General features: G+C 49.4%; 1 protein-coding gene across 1 annotated transcript; it reads right to left on the bottom strand.

Moving 5' to 3' along the window:
* Positions 1-8,325: 8,325 nt before the first annotated feature.
* On the bottom strand, positions 8,326-23,617 carry irs4b (insulin receptor substrate 4b; the record flags this gene model as incomplete). The annotated part of the gene is made up of 2 exons (XM_083667227.1): positions 8,326-8,468; positions 19,549-23,617. 2 exons carry the CDS (start codon positions 23,615-23,617, stop codon positions 8,464-8,466), a joined length of 4,074 nt encoding a protein of 1,357 aa, XP_083523353.1. The 3' UTR covers positions 8,326-8,463.
* Between the last annotated feature and the right edge of the window lie 2,208 nt (positions 23,618-25,825).

Here is a 25,825-nt window from a genome sequence, read left to right as displayed (position 1 = left end):
AGGGAGTCACATACAGAGGAGGTCACATCGGGAGACACCCCAGGAGAGGGAGTCACATACAGAGGAGGTCACATCGGGAGACACCCCAGGAGAGGGAGTCACATACAGAGGAGGTCACATAGGGAGACACCCCAGGAGAGGGAGTCACATACAGAGGAGGTCACATAGGGAGACACCCCAGGAGAGGGAGTCACATACAGAGGAGGTCACATAGGGAGACACCCCAGGAGAGGGAGTCACATACAGAGGAGGTCACATAGGGAGACACCCCAGGAGAGGGAGTCACATACAGAGGAGGTCACATAGGGAGACACCCCAGGAGAGGGAGTCACATACAGAGGAGGTCACATAGGGAGACACCCCAGGAGAGGGAGTCACATACTGGGAGAGTCAAGGCTCTAATGGACAGTCCCAAGGAGGAGCCAGGAAATGACCCAGGAGTGAATGGTCAGGGCAGAGGTGTCTTCCCAGGAAGGACAGAGGTCTGCTAATGGTTGTGAATGTTCCACACACCTTACTAATCCATACACATGGGAGATATCAACACACATTGCTGAGTGTGTGTGTGTGTGTGTGTGTGTGTGTGTGTGTGTGTGTGTGTGTGGAGAGAGAGACGCACACTGACACAAATGTAATATTGTTCACAACCTTACCTATTGTCAAATTAGACACATTAGACGCATACATACATATATATACACACACACACACACACACACACACACACACACACACACTTGTCGGTTGCACATACTGGCCTACCTCTCCTGAGGCCCTAAGCTACCCACTGCTTATATTGGTAATTAAACTCCACCAATCACATGGTAGTGTTGAAATGCCCCCTGATACCCCCTAACAACCCCCAAGACCCCAGGCCTGACCTGCGTCAGACACACACATACAGTATGCATGCAGACACACATACAGTACACACACAAACACATGCACACACATGCACAGACACACATACGTACGTATAGTAGTAGTTAGTTAGTAGTCGGTATGTCAAAGTAAATATGCTGCAAGCTCACACACACACACACACACACACACACACACACACACACACACACACACGAACCACGTCAGGCCATACCTCCATGCCCATCTGTGGTTGTGGACCTGCAGGGGTAGAGGGCTGGGTAGAGGGGTTGGGTAAAGAGCCTCGTCTCCCCACGATGAAGGAGCTTTCCCTGGAAAGTGAAAGCTCCTCCCTCACCGCCTTCGCCTTCCACATCCCAGATACACTATCATATTCAGCCTCAGATTCTCCTACCCTAGAGCAATTGAGAGAGAGGGAGAGAGAGAGGGAGAGAGAGAGAGAGAGAGAGAGAGAGAGGGAGAGAGAGAGAGAGAGAGAGAGAGAGAGAGAGAGAGAGAGAGAGAGAGAGAGAGAGAGAGAGAGAGAGAGAGAGAGGGAGTGGAGAGGGAAAGAGGATGGGGGAGAGTGAGGCATGTTGATGAAATGAAAAGAGAAGAGGTCAGTAGTTCCGTAATGGAAAGAGGAAGGAGAGATCCCATGTCTTCTTTTAGCACTTGACCCAGCATGTTGAATTAGAATTACTAGAACGGGCAGCATTCCAGTTCCGAGTAATGTCCTCTTAATGATCCGGTCAGAATGAGTTCTCAGTGTTTCTACTATATGGCCATACCACATGTTTGATACCATTCCTCATTCCGTTCCATGCATTGCAATGAGCCCCTCCTCTTCTACCTCCACTAGCCTCCCCATTGTCTCACGTCCAATAGCGTGACTCCTTCTGTAATGATCTGTCTGGTATCTCGCAAACGGTCATGGGATAGATCAAAACTAGTCTTATTCCCAGATACTTCCAGCCAAATAGCCTGGGGACAAGGTTAGATCAAAAGTAGCCCGGCTAAAATGTGCTGTCATATGTTACCTTGGTTACAGTGTGCAGACTACTCGTAACTGAAACAATAAATGTGTCAATTATTTTCTAATTTTCTATTTTCTGTTTTTCTCCAGCGAAATTCTTATTTACATGACCTTGAAACTAGCAAAGGACTTTGGTGGTTGAAGATGCAGCAGTTATTTAGTTTGAAAATGTACATGAAAACTAGCATAGATTATTCAGTGAGCCAGCCAGCTGAGCAACTCACATTTCACATGAAACGAAACGGGTGCTTTACCCACAGCTGTGCAAACTTAACAGTGCATATAATTATTCCAAAAGTGACTTCAAACAACAGTAACAAACAATATATATTCAGTTTCATGGCTTTGTAACATAAGTAGCAGTCCCATTGAAAGCAATGGGAGGGCACATGAATCTCACAAATTAGATCTGAAGATTGGTTCCACGTCCTACAAGACAGGTCGGTCAAGGCTTGCGTGGGAATGATGCCACCTGTCGTAAGACAATGCCAGCCTCCCCTGAGAAGAACATGCTGGATAGCATTGAGACCAAGCTAAGACTAAGACCACTTTCACCAGCCTCCCCTGGTAGGTGGAGATGGTTGCCTATTCATTATCTCACCATGCCAGTCAGCTGATAAGACGCTTCCGACAGCAACAATCTGGGGAGGAGTAGGCCCACATATCTCCACATATTTACTCTTATTTCAACAGGCAAGTCTGAGAAGAACTCATCATCATCATCGCATTCCTATGTGCAGTATATATGCAGTATATTCCTATATACTGCATTTCGTTGTCTCTGTACTTGTACTCTGCACAATGACAATAAAGTTGAATCTAATCTATGTACAGCACCAGATGTTCTGTCAGGTCAGGAGGGGAACCACCCCCAGTTCTCCAGGGTTCTACTCGTGTCTGTCTGCAGAACCCAGCTGATCACCTAAGAAGCAGGGAGGCTTCTGGCCAGCCAGACAGCCACTGGCCAGCCTTGCTCCTGGTCTGGAGAGCTGCAGGGTGTACTGTTCAGCAACAGGCTGTTTTTTAAGATGGATAATGTTTTACTTCAGATTTTTATTGGTCCATGACCTCTGTGGTCCAATGGTAGAAAGTTTCATGGGGACCCGGGATGAAAATCCAGCAATGGGGGTTGACCTAACGGTGTTGTAAGTACAGACTATGGCTCAAAACCAGTGATCCCCTAAGTTGTTCTTATCCAGGTCTGATCCCATCCACAAGCCTGTTATCTCTCCTAACACACTACAGCTGTCAGCCATGGAACTCAGCTCCACCGGACCCACACAGGATCATAGATAGGTTTCTAATGAACTAACACTCCTTGTTGGTGGACAGTTAGAAGATGACATAAACAAACCAGAGGGGAGTGGACAGAGACCACAGAAACGACAGATACTCCTCTCTCTCTCTCTCTGTCGCTTTCTCTCTCTTGTTGTGTGGCGTGTCACCCACTGTGCTGACACAAAGACACCAATCTCTCTCTCTCACTCTCTGCCCCCTGTCTCGCTCCCTCTCTCTGTCTCTCACTCTCTCTGTCAATTAACTTAAATTCAATTCGATATTCTTTATTGGCATGAAAAGACACCATCTTACATTGCCAAAGCAAACATATAGTAACTTATAACACACACACACACACACACACACACACACACAGGTCTATGTTGGAATCTAGGCTAAGGCTATTACGGTGAGCTGTAGGCTGGGGTTTCTCAAATGTTCCCAAAAGCCCCTGTTCACATTGATTTAAAAGCACATCATTTGTCACATTAGGGCCCTTACAACAATCCATTCCCTTTTAAACCCATGTAGGGGAGTGAACACGTGCACACTGCAGGGAGAAGGGTGGGGGAATTAGGACACAGCTAAACAGTGTTTAGAGCCAGGTCTCCCATCCCATGTGGCTGATCAAAGCTGGCTAACTCAGCTGACTGACTGGCCGGTGGCCCGGTGACTGTGAGTGGACTGGACTTTAGCTTGTTGTTGACAGTGGAGAGGCTGTTTCCCCTGGCTAGTGGACTTTGGGACGACAGGGTTAGTCAGAAGAGAGCTGCCTGAAGGAGATAAACTACAGTTCAGGGAAAAATAACTGAGTAATTGTCACACTATGAAAGCAAATCTGGCCACATACTGTATCTTTATGTCATTTGAATTACACATCTACTCTCAAAACAAAACAGAAGAACTGATCCAGGGCGTATTTAGTAGCAAATCCTATAGTATTATCACTGCTGTAAGCTTTTAGAGGCAAATAGGCCTGACCTCTGACCTCATAACTGTGGCAGCATCACTTCTGCATTAGAATTCTAGGATTTTTGCGAATTACTTATGATCCCTGTCTCTTTCAGAGGTCAGAAAGTTATTGTTCACTTTCTGGGAAAAGACATAGAAGAGTCAGTCCATCCGTCAACACACACACACACACGCAGTATAATGAGGGACGACTGAGGCAATAGGAGTACATGAACACATTTTTATTGCAATAGCTCTATCGAAAGCAAAAAAGTCAGATAAATATAAACACTATGCCAATGCTCAAAATTCCTCAGCTATAACCCCCCACTTTCCCTCTTTCCCTCCAGAAGAAACAGAGAGAAAGAAAAAAAAAGAAAAAAAAAAAGAAAACGGGAAAAAGGCGCCTTAAAAACGCAATTAACATGAAAAAACAACGCAACTGTATTTCTATATGTACAGGAGGATTCTGCCATGAACAGCTTTAATCAGAATATCTTTTTTTTTTTTTTTCCTCTTTTCGTATCGGACGTACGTACCTAGCAGAAATAATGCACATACGAGAGTACACACACCTCCACAGTTTAAACTCTTTCCGTTCTGTAAAGCTAACAACAGCATTCAATTCTGAAAAAAAAACACAGGTAGCATGGCAATGACAACACCTTCATCATCATCATCATCATCATCATGGTTGCCATCAACAGCATTCCAATTATTATTTGTACTACACAGCAGCAAATAAAATGTAATAGTTCCAAATCAATAGGCAGAGGTTTTTTTTTATCTTTTCTTTTTACAAAACTGCAAAAATGTTCTACGTACTCTGAAAAAAGGTTCTGGGTCGGCCTCTTCTGTATCGCTTCCTTCTGGATCCCTAACCCCTGTCTTTAAGAGTTCAACCAAATTCAACACAACACCAAAAAAAAAAAAAGAGATTATTTTTAGCTCTGTAAACTAGGTACAAAAAAAGGAGAGAAAAAAAATAGAATTTGCATATGTATGCAGTACCTTTAGTTTTCAGTATATATTACGTAGTTTCACTTTTTCTCAATTTCCTCACATCTAAACATTGAACGTGGGTTATCCCTCCAGAGCATGGTTCACTCTGCGAACCAAAAAGGTTCTACCTACAACCAAAAAGGGTTCTTTGGCTGTTCCTGCAGGATAACGCTATGAAGAACTGTTTTTACATCAACCCTCCACAAAGGGTTCTTCCACAGAAGTTCTTCCTTTTAAGAATGTAGATACACATCAGTGGAGGCTGGTGGAGATAGAAATAAGAGGAATACTTGGAATGGAATGAAGAATAACGTGTGTTTGATACCATTCCTCATTCCATTCCATGCATTACAATGAGCCTATCTTCCGATTTCAGCCTCCACTAGTCTCCCCTGGTACACAACATGTCAGTAGGGGGTAGGAGAGGCTTATCAACTAGATCAAACACAACTTGAGTAGGATGACAGCAGGTCCTTGGTTAATGCAGTCAACTGGTGATTGCACTGATTAGAGGTAAGACTTGTTAATCAGAGAGGCCTTGTGTCAAGCTTTCCTACAGGTCAATCTAGTTTGTAGGGCTTGACTCAGAGACACAAGCGCTGCCTGTGAAGCCTATAGCCAAATCAAAACAAACCCCTAGCAATTCAAAACAAACCAGAAAAAAAACAAAAACTAAAAAACCTAATATATATATATATATATATATATATATATATATATATATATATATATATATATATATATATATATATAAATGGCTGCTTTAGCACATGTTGTCATGACCTTCTAAAATTATATTTTTTTCTTTTGGGGTTAAATGAAAACAAACAAAAAATCCAAAATCCAAATGATGCACAGCCCGACAGAACGCAGCACAGCCGGAGGGTGAGTTACAGTGTCGTCAGTCAGCAATGTTCTTGATCATCACACAGCGGTTGACTCTAGACACAGCCCCACTGCACCAGTTAAGACGAAGGTCGTTCCACATTGGGAAAGAAAAACAGGTTTTCTGTACCGACTACTTTTCTGTACCAACAAATATATCATATTCATCATCCTTGCACTGAGTTTACACCAACAAGACGTACCATGAAAAATACTTTTTTCTTTTCTTTTCCTTTTTTTCTATCCACAACAAGCATCAAGCTCGTCTTCTTTTTGCTGTCATTTTGGTCAAATGAGTATATAGGGAGGGAGGGAGGAGAAGAAAGAGGGAGGGAGGGAGGAGAAGAAAGAGGGAGGGAGGGAGGGAGCAACAGAGGAGGTCAGGTAGTATATCAAGGTGGGCCGGAAAAAAACATACACTCCAGTCACACAATTGATAGTGCCACAACCGTCTCCCTCCATTCCTCTCCTCTCCTTCATCCCTTTCTCCATCGTTCTCCCCCGCCCAGCTCCCCCACAGTGGGTTAATAACTGTATTAAAAAAAAAAGAAAAAAGAAAGCTGACGAGAATTACACAGCAAAATACACAACAGTACCATGGGGTTCACTGCTTCCAGCCTTCAGGAGAGGGAGGGAGGGAGGGAGGGTGTAAAAAAAAGCATGGCACACTGAGTAAAAATACAGAAATGAAAGAAAATAAAAAGGAAAAAACCCAGCTGGCCTGTAGAGTTGTGATGGTCACTCCTCTGTACCCTAACGACGTGTGTGTGTGTGTGTGTGTGTGTGTGTGTGTGTGTGTGTGTGTTATATATATGTATATATGTCTTCATGTACCTTTCTCAATCAAACCAAAGTGATAAAACTGAGGCTGTGGTAGTGAAAACGCGGCTCCTTTTGGCAAGATGTAAGAGGTTGGTTAGGGTTGATGTAAGAGGTTGGTTAGGGTTGATGTAAGAGGTTGGTTAGGGTTGATGTAAGAGGTTGGTTAGGGTTGATGTAAGAGGTTGGTTAGGGTTGATGTAAGAGGTTGGTTAGGGTTGATGTAAGAGGTTGGTTAGGGTTGATGTAAGAGGTTGGTTAGGGTTGCTGTTGAGGTGAGGTTGTTGCTTTTAGACCTAGCTGACTCCGAGGCAAAGTTTCCTGACTGACACTAAATGACGCAGAGTCAAATGAAGTAGCTCTGTTTCTATTCTTCATCGCAATCTCCCCCCCTTCTTTTTCTAACAAGGATCCTTGCACAGATGTATCCAATCAATACTTTCAAGAAGTACATTTTTAAGAGCTAAATGTGTGCATGGTCATTGGACATTAAAACCTCTCTAAATCGGTATCTTGTCTTTAACCCTTTGCCGTTTCTACACCAGTGCCAACCCTTACTGTCATGACCAGCAAACTACCCTAGATTGATTCCCGTGGAATATGTTTTAGTCCAAGAATAGCTACCCCTCCTCCCCCTAACTACTTCCCCCTGCATACTTGGCCGTGACTGGGGGGTGGGGGTTGGTCTACGGGGGGGATTGGTAGGGGTGTGGAGCTGAGCAGTGCGTAAGCGTGGGGGGTTAAATGCAGGCCGATTGGGTGGGTGTCACAGGACAAGAATGGCCAGCACGTTGCACCTGGGGCAGAGCGTTGGGTTACAGGGACCTCTTTGCGTCATCTCACTCCCGCTGACGAGGATTGCAGTGGTGGAGTCACACCAGCCTTAACAGGACACACGAAAGCAGCCGGTGTGAGGGAGAGAGGGGGAGAGAGAGAGAGAGGGGGTGTGTGTGTGTGTGTGTGTGTGTGTGCGTGCGTGCGTGTGTGTAAGTTACCGTAGCCTAGAGGGCAGAGAAGCAGCAAGGACGTGTGTGTAATGTGCATGTTACACTGTGCTAAAGACCTTTTTCGTTCAAAACAAGTACCTGCTTTGTGGGAAAACCTTTTTTCACCAGGAAAACTGGCAATATCGCCCAGTACCGTCTCAGCAAATACAAAAACACTAAAGCATATATGAAATGCACCTGAAACCTATTGTGGCAATAAATATGAGTTAGTTGGTGAAGAGAATAACGTGTGTAAACTCTAAAGGACAAGTGTTCACACCAGTCTTGAATTGTACTGTATTCGTATGTCAATACTCAGTGTTGACCTCCCTTTTTGTACTGTTCAGATATAAAGTGACTCTAAAGTCATATTACACATGGGAGCAGCTCAAAACAGCCAGCTCTACATTTTTTAAAATAATAAGAAGAAGAAGAAAAAAAAAGGAAAAAAAAAAAGAAATAATAATCATAAAAAAAAGGAAAAAAAAACTAAAATGCGAGCGTCGTCTGTCTTTGTCGTGTTGTTGTTTTCTTTACGAGGGGGTGATTCCTGGGCTTGGGGTCCATGTCCAGGGGTGAAAGGTCAGAGGGAGTAGGTGGAGTCAAGAGCCAACCACGGAGCGAGGGGGCCTTCTCCATCCATCTTCAGTCTGAGAGAGAGAGAGAGAGAAAGAAAGAGAGAATCAATCAGTATTGCATCCCAAAACGCACAACCAAAGCTTTAAAATACCTTCATTGCTGAATGAAAAGATTCAGTCTATGATTCTAAAATGCAATGGTGTGTTTGTGTACCCTGATGGAATGGCACCCTACTGTCCCCTCACAGAAATTCAACGGACCCAGTCACCCCTCCCTGTCCCCCAACAAACACACACTACACACACACACACACACACACACACACACTACACACACTACACACACTACATACACGGTTGGTTCTGGTAGTGGGCTGGTCTGCAGGCTGGGCCGTAGCCCTGGCTGACCCTGGCTGTGGACAGGCAGCCCATTGATAAAGGGCTTTGTTGATAAAACAATGGCCAGCCGGCCACAATACAGATGCTTTGAGAGAGAGCTTCAGCTGTGTTGGTCTGGAGTGGACGGAATGCTACCGCTTTGTGTCTGTTTGTTACACCAGAGAGAGAGAGGGATGGGATGGGATGGGGGGGGAAATGGAGGGGTGAGAGACGCAGACAGATAGAGAGGGACACAGAACAAGAGAGAGAGAGAGAGAGAGAGATGGAGGGGGGAGAGAGGCAGAGGGATGGAAAGGAACGAGAGAGAGATATGGAGGGGGGAGAGAGGCAGGGGGATAGAAAGAGAGGGACAGAGAACGAGAGAGAAAAATAGATAGATAGAGTGGGGTTGAAAGAGGTCTTTGGGTTCTTTCACGGGTATTGACTTTGACCATAACAACTTCCTCAGGACACAATCCAAACCTCGACTGACCTCTTCTCTCCAGGCAGAGTACACACAGGTTTTGTTGTGAACGTTGCCAGATAGTCAGTGGTCACAGCTAAGCTAATAGTTTACTGAAACCAATGAAGACCAGCCAGCGTCCTTTTTGCTCAGGATGGTTAACAACATAACATTTACATTTATGGCATTTAGAAAATACATTTGTTTAACTAAGTGAATCATCTCATAAACAGGGAAGTCTTGACCTGTCTAAGGGCTAATGACTTTACGTTAATTTGTGGCTAAGATTAGCATGATGTTAGCAGATTTGCGGCGGCTAGCATTAGCCTTGCTGTCTCTTAAGGCTATTAGGGAAAATGTGATGACGCCTCCACAGATAGCAGAGGCATGCTAATCTGAGGGGAATTAGCTACATTCAGATTAATTATTCCCACTTGATTTTAACCCCAAAACCACTTAGGCTCTGCATGTCTTCTCCACCCTTCCCTTTCTCAGCTGCCTCCTCCTCCTCTTTCCTCTCGTTGCATACTTTAGTTCTCATACCCCTTTCCTCATTCCCTTCTCCTCCCTCATCTGTCCTTTCCTCATCCCCATCCCGCTCTTTCTCCCATCATCCCTCTCCCTCATCCTCTTTTCCTCTCCTAGCTGTGCCTCTCTCATCTCCTCATCCACCTCTCCTCTCTTTCCATTCCATTCATTACAATGAGCCCGTCCTCCGAACCCGTCTACATCCAGCAGCCTCCACTGGGATGTGGGGTCAGTGATGATAGAAGGGGTGAGGGCCACAGGACAGGCGCAGACAACAGACCTCATCACTGCCCCCACTGTCCTGTGTGAAGGAAACAACTGCCCCTCCTATCCCTATCCCACTCTACCAGACCCCTCCTATCCCTATCCCTCTCTACCAGACCCCTCCTATCCCTATCCCTCTCTACCAGACCCCTCCTATCCCTATCCCTCTCTACCAGACCCCTCCTATCCCTCTCTACCAGACCCCTCCTATCCCTATCCCTCTCTACCAGACCCCTCCTATCCCTCTCTACCAGACCCCTCCTATCCCTCTCTACCAGACCCCTCCTATCCCTATCCCTCTCTACCAGACCCCTCCTATCCCTATCCCTCTCTACCAGACCCCTCCTATCCCTATCCCACTCTACCAGACCCCTCCTATCCCTATCCCTCTCTACCAGACCCCTCCTATCCCTCTCTACCAGACCCCTCCTATCCCTATCCCACTCTACCAGACCCCTCCTATCCCTATCCCTCTCTACCAGACCCCTCCTATCCCTCTCTACCAGACCCCTCCTATCCCTATCCCTCTCTACCAGACCCCTCCTATCCCTCTCTACCAGACCCCTCCTATCCCTCTCTACCAGACCCCTCCTATCCCTCTCTACCAGACCCCTCCTATCCCTCTCTACCAGACCCCTCCTATCCCTCTCTACCAGACCCCTCCTATCCCTATCCCTCTCTACCAGACCCCTCCTATCCCTCTCTACCAGACCCCTCCTATCCCTATCCCTCTCTACCAGACCCCTCCTATCCCTCTCTACCAGACCCCTCCTATCCCTCTCTACCAGACCCCTCCTATCCCTCTCTACCAGACCCCTCCTATCCCTCTCTACCAGACCCCTCCTATCCCTATCCCTCTCTACCAGACCCCTCCTATCCCTCTCTACCAGACCCCTCCTATCCCTATCCCTCTCTACCAGACCCCTCCTATCCCTATCCCTCTCTACCAGACCCCTCCTATCCCTCTCTACCAGACCCCTCCTATCCCTCTCTACCAGACCCCTCCTATCCCTATCCCTCTCTACCAGACCCCTCCTATCCCTCTCTACCAGACCCCTCCTATCCCTATCCCTCTCTACCAGACCCCTCCTATCCCTATCCCTCTCTACCAGACCCCTCCTATCCCTATCCCTCTCTACCAGACCCCTCCTATCCCTCTCTACCAGACCCCTCCTATCCCTATCCCTCTCTACCAGACCCCTCCTATCCCTCTCTACCAGACCCCTCCTATCCCTCTCTACCAGACCCCTCCTATCCCTATCCCTGTCTACCAGACCCCTCCTATCCCTCTCTACCAGACCCCTCCTATCCCTATCCCTCTCTACCAGACCCCTCCTATCCCTCTCTACCAGACCCCTCCTATCCCTATCCCTCTCTACCAGACCCCTCCTATCCCTCTCTACCAGACCCCTCCTATCCCTCTCTACCAGACCCCTCCTATCCCTATCCCTCTCTACCAGACCCCTCCTATCCCTCTCTACCAGACCCCTCCTATCCCTCTCTACCAGACCCCTCCTATCCCTATCCACCAGACCCCTCCTATCCCTCTCTACCAGACCCCTCCTATCCCTCTCTACCAGACCCCTCCTATCCCTCTCTACCAGACCCCTCCTATCCCTCTCTACCAGACCCCTCCTATCCCTATCCCTCTCTACCAGACCCCTCCTATCCCTCTCTACCAGACCCCTCCTATCCCTCTCTACCAGACCCCTCCTATCCCTATCCCTCTCTACCAGACCCCTCCTATCCCTCTCTACCAGACCCCTCCTATCCCTCTCTACCAGACCCCTCCTATCCCTATCCCTCTCTACCAGACCCCTCCTATCCCTATCCCTCTCTACCAGACCCCTCCTATCCCTCTCTACCAGACCCCTCCTATCCCTCTCTACCAGACCCCTCCTATCCCTATCCCTCTCTACCAGACCCCTCCTATCCCTATCCCTCTCTACCAGACCCCTCCTATCCCTATCCCTCTCTACCAGACCCCTCCTATCCCTCTCTACCAGACCCCTCCTATCCCTATCCCTCTCTACCAGACCCCTCCTATCCCTCTCTACCAGACCCCTCCTATCCCTCTCTACCAGACCCCTCCTATCCCTCTCTACCAGACCCCTCCTATCCCTATCCCTCTCTACCAGACCCCTCCTATCCCTCTCTACCAGACCCCTCCTATCCCTCTCTACCAGACCCCTCCTATCCCTATCCCTCTCTACCAGACCCCTCCTATCCCTCTCTACCAGACCCCTCCTATCCCTCTCTACCAGACCCCTCCTATCCCTATCCCTCTCTACCAGACCCCTCCTATCCCTATCCCTCTCTACCAGACCCCTCCTATCCCTCTCTACCAGACCCCTCCTATCCCTCTCTACCAGACCCCTCCTATCCCTATCCCTCTCTACCAGACCCCTCCTATCCCTATCCCTCTCTACCAGACCCCTCCTATCCCTATCCCTCTCTACCAGACCCCTCCTATCCCTCTCTACCAGACCCCTCCTATCCCTCTCTACCAGACCCCTCCTATCCCTATCCCTCTCTACCAGACCCCTCCTATCCCTCTCTACCAGACCCCTCCTATCCCTATCCCTCTCTACCAGACCCCTCCTATCCCTATCCCTCTCTACCAGACCCCTCCTATCCCTATCCCTCTCTACCAGACCCCTCCTATCCCTATCCCTCTCTACCAGACCCCTCCTATCCCTATCCCTCTCTACCAGACCCCTCCTATCCCTATCCCTCTCTACCAGACCCCTCCTATCCCTCTCTACCAGACCCCTCCTATCCCTATCCCTCTCTACCAGACCCCTCCTATCCCTATCCCTCTCTACCAGACCCCTCCTATCCCTCTCTACCAGACCCCTCCTATCCCTCTCTACCAGACCCCTCCTATCCCTATCCCTCTCTACCAGACCCCTCCTATCCCTCTCTACCAGACCCCTCCTATCCCTATCCCTCTCTACCAGACCCCTCCTATCCCTCTCTACCAGACCCCTCCTATCCCTCTCTACCAGACCCCTCCTATCCCTCTCTACCAGACCCCTCCTATCCCTCTCTACCAGACCCCTCCTATCCCTATCCCTCTCTACCAGACCCCTCCTATCCCTCTCTACCAGACCCCTCCTATCCCTATCCCTCTCTACCAGACCCCTCCTATCCCTATCCCTCTCTACCAGACCCCTCCTATCCCTATCCCTCTCTACCAGACCCCTCCTATCCCTCTCTACCAGACCCCTCCTATCCCTCTCTACCAGACCCCTCCTATCCCTATCCCTCTCTACCAGACCCCTCCTATCCCTATCCCTCTCTACCAGACCCCTCCTATCCCTCTCTACCAGACCCCTCCTATCCCTATCCCTCTCTACCAGACCCCTCCTATCCCTCTCTACCAGACCCCTCCTATCCCTCTCTACCAGACCCCTCCTATCCCTCTCTACCAGACCCCTCCTATCCCTATCCCTCTCTACCAGACCCCTCCTATCCCTCTCTACCAGACCCCTCCTATCCCTCTCTACCAGACCCCTCCTATCCCTATCCCTCTCTACCAGACCCCTCCTATCCCTCTCTACCAGACCCCTCCTATCCATATGTCATGACTAATTCTACTAGCGTGTCCCTTTCTATTAGAGCTGTCTTCCAAGGAGTAACTCTACCAGGATAACTGGGCTAACTCCACTAGGCTGTCCATCAGTATCAGAGCCAGTGTGAGCCAGCGTGTCTTTCTAGGACTAATAAAACTGGCTAACAGTACATTCCTCCGGGACGGGGAGAGAGTAACTAGTAAAAGGCTGCTTTATCAGGACCATGTGTAGACCCAGGGTTGTAAACCTAGCCAGGCTGAGGCAGGCTGGAGAGCTACAGGCCTGGGGCTCGAGTGGGGAGTCAGAGAGAGGGAGAGAGTACAGTAATGTTAGAATGATGTAATACCCTGATAAGGACAGATTTGCAGAGAAATCACACTGTACACGGTCCTGGCTTTGAACTAGCCCCACTCCTAGCTCTCCCTCATGGACCACTTTGCGGGTTAAAAGTATGTTCTGAAGCCAGGTCAAATTACTGGAACGCTCTGATTCCGATTCAATTCGTGTGATGACGTCACAATGGGCCGTTAACCCCCCGGACCATCTTGAGAATTCCAACGGGTGCCGCGATACATGGACAGAGGAAAGAAACTCGATCTTGGGGCTACTTGGGGGCAACAACTCTACCAAGTAGAAGCGTATCATGCGCTGCCTGTTGGACCTGCAAATCTTTTCCATCCCTATGTGACTGACTCCAGGAGGAATAGAAGTCACATGTGGTGGTATATCTGAGGAGGAATGGGGTTCCTTAGACTACCTCCCCCTAACCATGCAAAGGAAAACAGCAGCATATGTGGACATGTGTTGAGACCATCCAGATATAGCAGGACCATCAGTTAACCTGTCTGTTCTGCTGTGGGAGGGAGGGAGAGAGGAGGCTGCTCGTGACCTTAGGCTGCAGAGCATGTCCAGGCTAGAGGAGCCTGTAAGGCCTTCACAGGGCTAGAACGCTAAACTAGATCTGTACAATGGTGAACAACTAAGATTTGTATAATTTGAGGAGATTAAAGCTACTCATTTTGTTCCAATCAATAAAGGTGCTCTCTCTCCCTCGCTCATCCTTTCTCCCTCTCTCCTTGTCACACAGACACACAGACACACACACACACAGTTAAAAGCGGGGTTTTGCACTCAGAAGAATATGGCAACCCGGGAATTTGATTGCTTAACGTGTATTAGTCACCTAACATCCAAACAGTCTGTATGAGAGAATGCAGCAGAAAGGATATCAGGACAGTGACTCAGAAACAGTCATGTTTACTTGTGAATAACACTGTCGATATGAAGGAGGCCTGCACACCAGGGGAGGCTTGTGGAGGTAGAAATCGGAGGACGGGCCCATTGTAATGCATGGAATGGAATGCGGAATGGTGAGCCCTTCCTCTGATTTCTGCATCCACTAGCCTCCCCTGTTGCTCTCACTAATGAAACTAGGGAGGACAATACCATGGAAAAGAGTAGCCTAACTGATGTGGAAATGTTAGGGCCTAATAATGTGCTGGCTGGATGTTGTTTCCCTATGATGGATGGAATACTAAAAACTAAATTGCTTTTGTCAAGTAATAGACATGTAATCATATTAACATCTGTGTGTATGTATTTATACATGTCGAGAGTTCAGGTTCATGATCACGCACACCCGCGCGTTCTCTCACACTCACACACACACACACACACACACACACACACACACACACACACACACACACACACACACACACACACACACACACACACACACAGAGATCCTGTTACCTGGCTGCAGTAGGGAGAGTACAGTCTCAGTGCATGCCTGGGCCCTGCTCATAAATACACGTCAGTCTGAAAATAAAGCAGTAAATATAGACTGATGTGGGGTAGGAAAGGGCAGCTACCCTCTTCAACGCTTTTTACCCCTCTGTAACTCTCCCTACCCCTCTGTAACTCTCCCTACCCCTCTGTAACTCTCCCTACCCCTCTCTACCCCTCTGTAACCTAAAGGGCAGCAACCTCTTTCTGACCCTTTTTAGCCTACAGGACTAGGCTATTGCCAGACTCCAAGCTCTGGCTACCAGTCTGGAATCCTCTCTTTAACCAGGCTCCAGGCCCTATGGTGTGGGCTAGGAGAGAGTAGCCAGTCGCTAAGTCTGTAACCTATGTAACTAAAACCAGACAACAGACCGCACACCACCCGTGAAGTCCAGTAAAATAGGCTAGTCAATGTCATTGTAAGAACTCAGCCAGACAAACCTAGGCCACATGAACTGTTTTTTTTCTCTCTCTCTCTCTCTCTCTCCTCTCCTCTCCTGTCCTCTCCTTCTTCTTCTTCTCCTTCTCCTCCTCCCTCCCTCATGGGAGCTTTTACAATGTGAATGAATGCAGGGCAGGACAACTCTGTTGCTGTATGGACAAGTAGAAAATTAGACCTGGTTAGTAAGAAAGCACTAGTGTGAGTGTAAGATTGTAACAAGGTATTCGTAGCATGTGGAAAACCTGGAGCAGTTTCACAGCCCAGCTGTTGGAGTACAGTAAAATCTACATATAAGTAGATAAGTCTAAGTATAAGCCTGCCTGCTGGGATGCTGGGATGCTGTGTGTATGTGTGTGTGTGTGTAGCTGGGTTAGTCGAGGTGTGTGTGTGGGTGTAGCTGGGTTAGTCAGGCGTGTGTGTAGCTGGGTTAGTCCAGGTGTGTGTGTGTGTGTGTGTGTGTGTGTGTGTGTGTGTGTGTGTGTGTGGCTGGGTTAGTCCAGGCGTGTGTGTGTAGCTGGGTTAGTCCAGGTGTGTGTGTGTGTGTGTGTAGCTGGGTTAGCCCAGGTGTGTGTGTGTGTGTATGTGTGTAGCTGGGTTAGCCCAGGTGTGTGTGTGTGTGTGTATGTGTGTAGCTGGGTTAGTCCAGGTGTGCCTCACTTTGCAGAGCAGGTCACAGGATGTACATTCCTGGGTGGTGATGACGGTTTCCTGTTGCCCTGCTGTGTGCCCCAACATGCTGGGCCAATAAGAGTACATCAAAGACCCTACATGACTCAGCATAGAGCACACCTACACACACACACACCTACACACACACACACACCTACACACACACACACCTACACACACACACACACCTACACCTACACACACACACACACCTACACACACACACACCTACACACACACACACCTACACACACACACACCTACACACACACACACCTACACACACACACACCTACACACACACACACACACCTACACACACCTACACACACACACACCTACACACACACACACCTACACACACACACACACACCTACACACACCTACACACACACACACACACACACCTACACACACACACACCTATACACTAAAACAAGCTTATCACCACGACACAAGCATGTTAGTGAAAAGGTTATTCCTCTGAGCCCAAACAGTGTGGCAAGTTATCAGCACCAGTGTGTTGGCTTTTCTGTGGAAATATACACACACACGCACACACCCTCGCCAGGGGGCAACAGCAGGTCAAGGTTTCACTATATTACCTAGTACCATGACCCACTTAGACCCACTGGCCAGGGCCTGGGTCAACAAGCCTGCTTCCCAAAACAAACAGGCAAATACACACACACACACAAACAAAAACACACAAACACACAATCTGCTTTGATGCGATGGGTATCAGTTGGCCTTTGTAGACCTGTGCTGGCACGCAGACACTCACACAGCCAATCTTTAACCCCACCCCCACCCCCCAAACACACAGGTCTAGCAAACAGAACATGTTGCAATCTGTGCGATAGTGTCTCCATTCTGTGAATCTCTCTGTGGTATCATCTACCCTCACCTTCACACACTCAGGCAAAGACACAAACTCAATCAGACAAAATGATATTCCTCTTCCTCCCAGTGAAAAAAAAAAACACACACACACACCTTCCTTAATTTCTGACTAAGCTCCCTGATAAACAAATGAGTCAGTTGGAGCTTGCTGAGAATACTGACTCACTGGCCCCATGCGCGCATGAACACACACACACACACACACACACACACACACACACACACACAACGGTGGGGACAAAAGTGATGACAAAAAAAAGAAAAAGCTGGTAGAGGAATTGGAGAAAGTAAAAACAGGCTCTGGGACAAGAAGGTAGGATGGGAAGAGGAAGGAGAGAGAAAAGAAAGATATGAAGAGGAAAGGAATAAGGTCTCTGTGTGATGAAAGAAAAACTGAAATAGGCAACAACACAACAACAATACAACAGATTAGATTTAGAATCGATATACGATGACCAATCAAACATTAGGTCTGTCAAAGCGTCTTCAGATAAACCTGCACAACCCCTACTAGTTCTCTGACTGAACACGTTAACACCACAAAGCACTGTCCTGTCAGTACCTCGGCCATTAGGGCTCTGTGTTGTGGGCAGAGATAGGAGCTGCAGCTCAGAGAGAGAGAGACAGAGACAGAGAGATGCCTATCTGGCTTTACTGCACATTGACTGTACTTAACACATTAACACTAGTGAGACAAGTTCACTCTCTCTCTCACACACACACACACACAAATACACACACACTGGCTGTGTGAACTCATGTTTACCGGCGTTCTACAGGCTACTGTATGGCTCTCTCTCTCTATCCCGTGCCTGTACCGTACACACTAGGCCTAGGGTTTCAGGGGGGACTAAAGTGTGTCATTTAACAATCAAAGTGTTAAGCTTTAACGCTCCAGTGACGCACACACAAGTTTCTCCCTGGCCTCAGGACATTCACCTTAAACAACACACCACCAAATACAACCAAGAGCTGGATTTACTGGAACATCTCCCCTGTAACTAACAGACGCACACGCACGCGCACGCGCACGCGCACGCGCACACGCACACGCACACGCACACACACACACACACACACACACACACACACACACACACACACACACACACACACACCTCTTGGGATAGTCTGATTCCTTATATGTGTTCATAAGCAGTGTTGTCACATTAGCAATCAGAGGGGGGTATAGTACAGCGCTATAGGTTAGAATCCCTCTCCTCCTGTCATTATCACCTTTTACACTGCAGTACACACATACCTCCCTGCAAGCTGCTACTACTGGAGGGGGGGGCAGCGGGCGCACATACACTATATACGCCTAAGTGTTGAGCTGGAATTGTAAAAATAGGCTAGGTAGTAGGCTACAACACACTTATGCACAATAAGATTAGTCAGGAGTTTGTTTACCATCCGAGTGTCAGACTGAGTGCTTAGTATGTGAGCTGGTTGTCCTGTAGGTTATTGACTCAGACAGACAGACAGGCAGACAGACAGACAGACAGACAGACCAGGCTAAGCATGAAGACTTCCTTCCTTTAGGTTTATCTATAGGAGATCTCGTTGTCAGTCTCTGTCACCATGTGACGGTGTTTTAAAGTCAGACGTAATGTCCTCGGATGTGACTTAAATATGACTAACTTTCACACCATCTCAGATTAAATATGACTAACTTTCAAACCATCTCAGGCTACACACCACTAGCCTGGGGTTGCTGTTGTTTACTAAACTCATGTTGGGAAGCTTGTCAACTGTTATTGTTTTTACCTTTTCAAACATGACCTCATCAGGGAGATGCTTTCCAACTGAGCGTTCAAAGCCCAACAACACAGCATGTCGTGATGGAATCTTGGGGCCGCATTCTAAAAGCAGCCACAATGCTATTCTGAGTCTGACACACAGAGGAACTGTTACTATTTATGTGACTGTGTACTGTCTGTTGTTGTTGTTGTTGTTGTTTTCAGAAAACACATAACCACCAAGGAGCGGTACTATTAATATGATAGTATGCTGTTCAGTAAACACACAAAACATCAAAACGCTATTTATATCAGAGAATGTTTTGTAAACTCTTTCACTCACTACTAGAAGACTAAACCGCTTCAGCACACACACAGACACACACACACTCTCTGTCTCACCCTTCGATGCGGCAGTCATCCCGTCTGATTTGGTGAAGTCTATGCTGGCGTAGGCCCCGTTCTCCGGAAGGGGCACGTTGCCCAGTGGGGAGGGGGGCATCATGCTTCCATTGCCCACCTGCTGGGGCTCCTCTCTCAGCTCCAGAGCGATGTAGTTGAGCCCGTTCTGGTACCCAACTGACACGTTCCGGCAAATCCTCCCCCCTGCTTCAGAGGAGGCCGAAGAGGCTGGGGCCATGCCCAGATCAGAGGTCCCGGGTTGGGCAGGGCGGGCCGTGGCATCCCCTACCCCCTCCACACACATCCACACACTGTCAAAGGAGCCTGAACCAGGCCACTTGGAGCCCTCTGCGAGGTGAGCTCCGTTGGGGGCCAAGGGGTTGGCAGTGGGGGGGTTAGTGGAGCTGGCTCCTGCCCCACCAGAGGTGGAGGATGAGGAGAAGGTCTCGGAGCTGTGTCTCCGTCGGCCTTGGGGGTCTGCTCGCACCACCCTGGGCTCGGGCTGGGGACTGGAGGAGGGAAGAGAGGTGGAGGCAGCGGACAGGGTGGGGGGGTTAGGAGGGTAGTGCCCCTCCATCACACACAGATGCTGTAGCATGGCTGTGGGACTCCGGCTCCGGGACCCCTCCCCTCCTCCTGCTCCACTGAGGTTGAAGGTCATGTCTGTGTAGTCGTCAGTCCCTCCAGACTTCCAGTGGCTCCCAGTAGTACCAGAGGCCAGAGAGCCGGCCCCAGAGGCCAGGGGCCGGATGTAGCTAGGGGGGTTCCATGGGGCCACCAGGGAGGGCCGAGGGGACTGGTTCTTAGCCAGACATCCATCCTGCTGGTCCCCCACCTCCAAGCACATGTAGTCCTGGTTCTGATGCTGAGGCTGGGGAGGGGAGCGTCGCTGCTCGCTGGACCCCAGTGAGGGTGAGGTGTCCCTGGCAGACAGTGGGCAGGTAGGGGGGGTAGGGGTACTGTACCGGTCTCCAAACTCTATGTTGATGTACTCTCCGGGGCTAGAGGACCGCCCCTCCGCAGTGGTGGCAGCGGCCGGCTCGTTGACCCGGAGTGACCCGTGGAAGCTGCGTCGCCCAAGGGGGAGGCGGTTAGGGCGGACCGCCCGTCGGTCAGCGCCGTTAGAGTGCTGCGCCCCGTACGGTGGTGGTGGGTGGGACGGGGGGATGTTGGTGCCCCCCCCAGCCCCAGACACGCACCTGGTACCCCTGTCCGAGGTGGAGGTTGAGGCTGTGGCTACGGAGGAGTAGACTGGCTTATTAGCGGGAGAGCTCATAGGGACATACTCATCATGCTCCATCTGGTCCCTCTCTCTCTCTCTGGCCGGGGCCTTGTAGGAGCGGGGGAGCGAGAAGTAAGGGCTGTAGGACTTAGGGGTGTCGGGGGTGCTCAGTACATAGTAGCCCTCGTTGGTGAGCTTACGCCCAGCCGTGCCCCCGCTGCTGCTGCTGCTGCTATACGACATGTCCATGTATTCTCCGTTCTCAGGGCGCTCTGCTATACTACCACCACCACCGCTGCTGCTGATGCTGCTGCTACCCCCAGCTACGCTGCTACTGCTATGGGGGCTAGGGCTGGCCTGGACTGGGGAAGAGGAGCTGCCTCCTCCTGGTAGCATCATCATGTAGCCGTGGGAGTCTGAGGGATGGGGATGGGGCTGGGCTGAGCGCTGAGCCAAGGCTGGGCTGTGGACCTGTGGAGAGTGGGATAGGGAGACCTGGGGGTGGGGGTGAGATCTGGGTTGCATAGGCATGTAGTCAGGGGCTTCACGGGGGGAGGCAGCCACCCCACACATCATGGGCATGTAGCCGCTGTCCTCCTTCAACGAGGAGGAGGAGAAGGAGGAGGAGGAAGGCGGGTCTTGGCGAGGGGGAGGTCTGCTCTGGCTGTGCTCAGAACAGGAACTGTAGTCAGAGCGGAGGGAGGAAGAGGAGGAGGAAGGCTGTCCGCCACCGCGGCCCAGAGAAAGAGCCTCCGCCACGGACTCGTCCAGCGAGAAGGTGGTCTGGGTCATCTTCTGGTACACCGCCACGCCACCGCTACCGGCGCCGCTACCGCCCCCCACAGGCCTAGAGAAAGAGTGCGTCCGCCTCCTCAGAGAAGAAGACCTGTCGTCCTCCGTGGACGTGCCCTCATCCCGCGGCGTCTCCGCACCCCCAGCCACGCCCCCGGCGCCAAACACCTCGCGGTGCCAGCCCATGGCCATGTAGTCGCTCAGACAGTTCTCCTCTCTGATTGGCGGGGTGTTGCCCAGAGAATCTGGTGTGTTGCTCCTCACTCTGAAGTACCTGAAGTCACCGGGGCTGGAGCCGTACTCGTCGGAGGAGTTGAAGCCTCCGTCGGAGGGGGAGCCGCAGATGGAGGCACTGGAGGGCCGGGTCAGGGTGTCGGAGACGGAGCCGTGGCCGCTGCTGCTGGACACACTGACGGGGCTGGTGGTGGAGGGGAAGTGGGAGACGGGGAGAGAGGCAGAGCGTGCGTGGTAGGTGGAGCTTGGTAAGGCTCTGACGTAGCGGCCTCCTCCTCCTCCTCCTCCGGTGCTGCCCGTGCTCCCGGCCCCACCTCCGCCTTCCTGGCGGCCCAGGTGGATGCGGGCGGTGTTGAGGTGAATGAGGCTCCCGGTGACGGAACGGAACGGCCGGTTCATGGTGCCCTCCCCCTCGCTTGACGTCCGGAACCGGTAGCCACTGGCCCCGCTGCTTTTACTCGATGGAGGCGTACCGACAACAGACTCCGTCCTGGACCGCCGCTGGAGCCCCGTCTGGCTGGGCGGGAGGTTGCCTAGGTGACGGCGGGTGGTGATGAAAGCAATGGGGTTGGAGCCTGATGACTGGCTCTTACTCCTGGGCCGGAACTCAGCGAAGGCTTTCAGGGCCTTCATGGTCTCCAGGATGGTCTCGTGCATGTTTTGGGCCACCACAGAATCATCAACCTGCATCCATATCTCCCCCGGCCCAATAGAAGAGGAACGACCCACCTCGATGAAGAAGAAGCTCTCTGAGTGGCCACAGCGTCGGATGTTCATCAGTTGGAGGTTGACACATGGCGTTTCAGAGTTCAGTTTGACAAGGTGAACAGTTTTAGTGGAGAGGCATAAACGGTAAACACCGGTGAGGTTTTTAGTCTGTCCCAGCCCTTTCGGTTTCACGTTCACTTGCCACACCTCCTTGAAAACAGTACCGGGGGTAACGGTGCCGTAGCCGTCGTCCAAATCGTCGGAGTCCAAATGCCCCTTTTTACCCTCGCTCATCAGTTCGCTCAGGGCTACGTACCAGTCCTCTTGCTCCTGCTCGTTTTCGGCCACAATGGCAAAGTACTCATCCTTAGTGTATAGGGCAATGAGGTGTTTGTTCTTGGAATCCGCCCTTTTGTTAACGGTGAAACACTGGTAAAGATAAATAACCCGTTTCGGGGGAGAAGGGGCGACCGCGCCGCTCGCGGCAGCCGCGGCAGCAGACCGCAGGCTATTCCGGAATTTCTTCTCGCTGTCATAGTATTCCAACCGGCTAAGGCCTAGGTGGCTAGCCGCCCTCAGCACGAAAAACCTCTTGTGACCGTGTTTCTGTTTTCTCAGGTAGCCACACTTCTGAATGTCGTCCACAACATCTGAGGTAGCAGCGACGCTAACGTTGCTATTTGACGCTATAGAACCGGTGGCGCTCACCGACGCCGCGAATGGATGCCCAGCGGTAGCAGCGGAGAGGTCCTCATGTACCACGTTAGACGACGACGACGAAGAGGCTTTCCTTACCGGCGACTCCTGGATGTTTTCACCGGAAAGATGCTGCTGCGCCTGGTAGTGGTGCGATAGCGGATGTTGTTGTTGTTGTTGCTCCTTTGGCTGGATGCTCTGGTGATGGTAGCTGTGGTGGTTGGAGGGCGGCAAATGTTGATGGAAACGAGAGCCGCCGCCGCCGCCGCCGATATTAATTAAGGGAGAAGGGGGTTCCCCGACTGTGGTGTCGGCATTGGCCGTCGTGGCCGTCGGTTTACTCCCGATGGCCCTCTGCTGCGTCTCCAGCATCAACATAGCGGCGTTGCTTCCTTGGTAATTCATGAAATTTGCCATTTAGAGTACACAATCAAAGGTCACTTTACCTAAGCCGTATGGACACAGACCCCATTCTTGTTTTGGGAGTCAGGCTCCCGAGTCCGGCTGCACGGCTCGATTGTAATCCAACTATTCCTTGTTCCGATAAAACGGCCGTCCGGGCCTCCTCGTGAGAAAAAAAACAGCTATTCCAATGGGTACGGGGCTTTTACGGAATGAAGCCCACCGTCTGCAACATGACCACGTTCACCCCTGTTTCTATAATCGGTAGAATCCAGCTAGCTGGCTAGCAATCTGTTCCCCTCTCCCTCTCTGTACACATCTCTACGGACCAGAGCACAAACAACACGTGACCGGTGCGTCATGCACAAGCAGGAGGAACAATGAGCCAGACTGGGGTTCCAATTGGATAATCATTTAGATTGACGGTCGTTGACAGGCAATTGAGCCAATCATTATGGGTTATTAGTGTTTTACGTCAATACGGTTGAGCAATGGCATTTCACGGAGTTTCATTGAAGTGTTCGGGAGGCGGAGACGTTCTTTTGGTGATTGACAATTAAATGACCAGTTATCTGAGGCGTAGTGATAGGCATATGTGGACCCCATGCCTCTCAATGGTCAATACCTTGGATTGATGCATTTGATATCCAATCATAGTTTGGCCACATGGACCATTGGCTGTGCTGTTTTTTTCTTCTTCATCAAGGTGAATCCCCTCCCTCATATTGCACGTCTCTCATACTATCTATTTGTAGGGTTTAAGAGCCACAACCAAAAGCTCTGGGCGAAAACAACCCTTTGCCCTTTAGGTATTAGCATAGCTGAAAAAATAGGATAGGTGTAAGCAGGATGTGGGAAGAATCAAGAACTCCATAAACACAATCCCCAAATCAACCCCTAGCCCCTACTTACTAGGCACTTGTAGATCTGTGAGGATTAGATAGGTCTTAGCAATGTGGTCCTTAGCGCCTATGTTACCCACTGATAACCAAGCCAGATGGACTTTAAAAATAAATAAAAATAAATTGAATTTTGCTAACACCTATGCAATCCAGTCAGATCTCAGGAGTAGCCTAGGGTGAGGGGTCAGGGGTTTATTTAGATTTTTTTTTTAGATCTTAAACACTAAAGAGTCAGAGGCCCCTTGTGACACTGGGATCAGTCTGATTTAGTGACCTCCCAAAACCTTGTTGGCAAATTGTTTACAGATTTTTTTGGTTTCACATTCACATACCAGATCTCTTGTAAAGTAGATCATATCTCACAATGACACTAACCTTGATAAATAATGGTTAAAAAATGTGTCATAATGTTTCCATTCACAGATGTACAACATAGGCTATGATCATGAATCTCATGTGTCTTTTTGTTTTGTTAATGAACCGTGGTGCTTAGGCAATCATTTATCCATCCAGTCTAGTCAACCTGCCAGTAGAGAGAGAGAGAGAGAGAGAGAGAGAGAGAGAGAGAGAGAGAGAGAGAGAGAGAGAGAGAGAGAGAGAGAGAGAGTGTAAAGTATTACTGATTTTATCCAAACACAATTTAGCGTAGTCACTGTCCTCACAGTAGATTGTGGTATTTCACCATAGCCTACTGTCACACATTAATTTTCCAAAGGGAGGAATCACCTAATTCATATAAAGTATTTTCTAACTGTGAAAAACAGTTCGGCAAAAATGATTTTAGGCAGTTGAATCAGATACATATTTCTTGAGTAGATATCGAACAGATATGATACATTTAATAACATCCCATTATTTATTCAGTGTCCTGTCAATGCTTTTGTTAGATGTTTGTCTACCAATATTGCAGTGACATTGCAACAGAAAATGTCCACCATGCAGACAGCGCCCTCTACCGTTATCATGGGGCATTACACGAGGCCTGCCCCTTCTGTTGTGCTCATGTCATTTGGAACAAAAGCTTCTCCCCTATGTTGTTGTGGAAAATGTACTAACTGGAATGTTGTGAAGTCAGTGATACTTGTTCTTCTAACCTATTATAGATAATATTACTAACACATGCCCCCCCCCCCCCCCCCACACACACACACACCATCCCCATTAAACCCTGATTACATAATAAATCCCTTGATAGCAGTATACTTTCATAGCTATTCTGCACATGACGTTAAAGGCTTTGAAATACTTGCATCACACTGTGTTGAACAGTGTTACAGAAATGTACTAGTGATATTCAGGAATATCAAAACAATACATCCCA

This window comes from Argentina silus (assembly GCF_951799395.1).
Source record: "Argentina silus genome assembly, chromosome: 1".
Classification (NCBI taxonomy): domain Eukaryota; kingdom Metazoa; phylum Chordata; class Actinopteri; order Argentiniformes; family Argentinidae; genus Argentina; species Argentina silus.
Note: the sequence above shows the minus strand (reverse complement) of the source record. Positions and strands in the feature narration are given on the sequence as shown.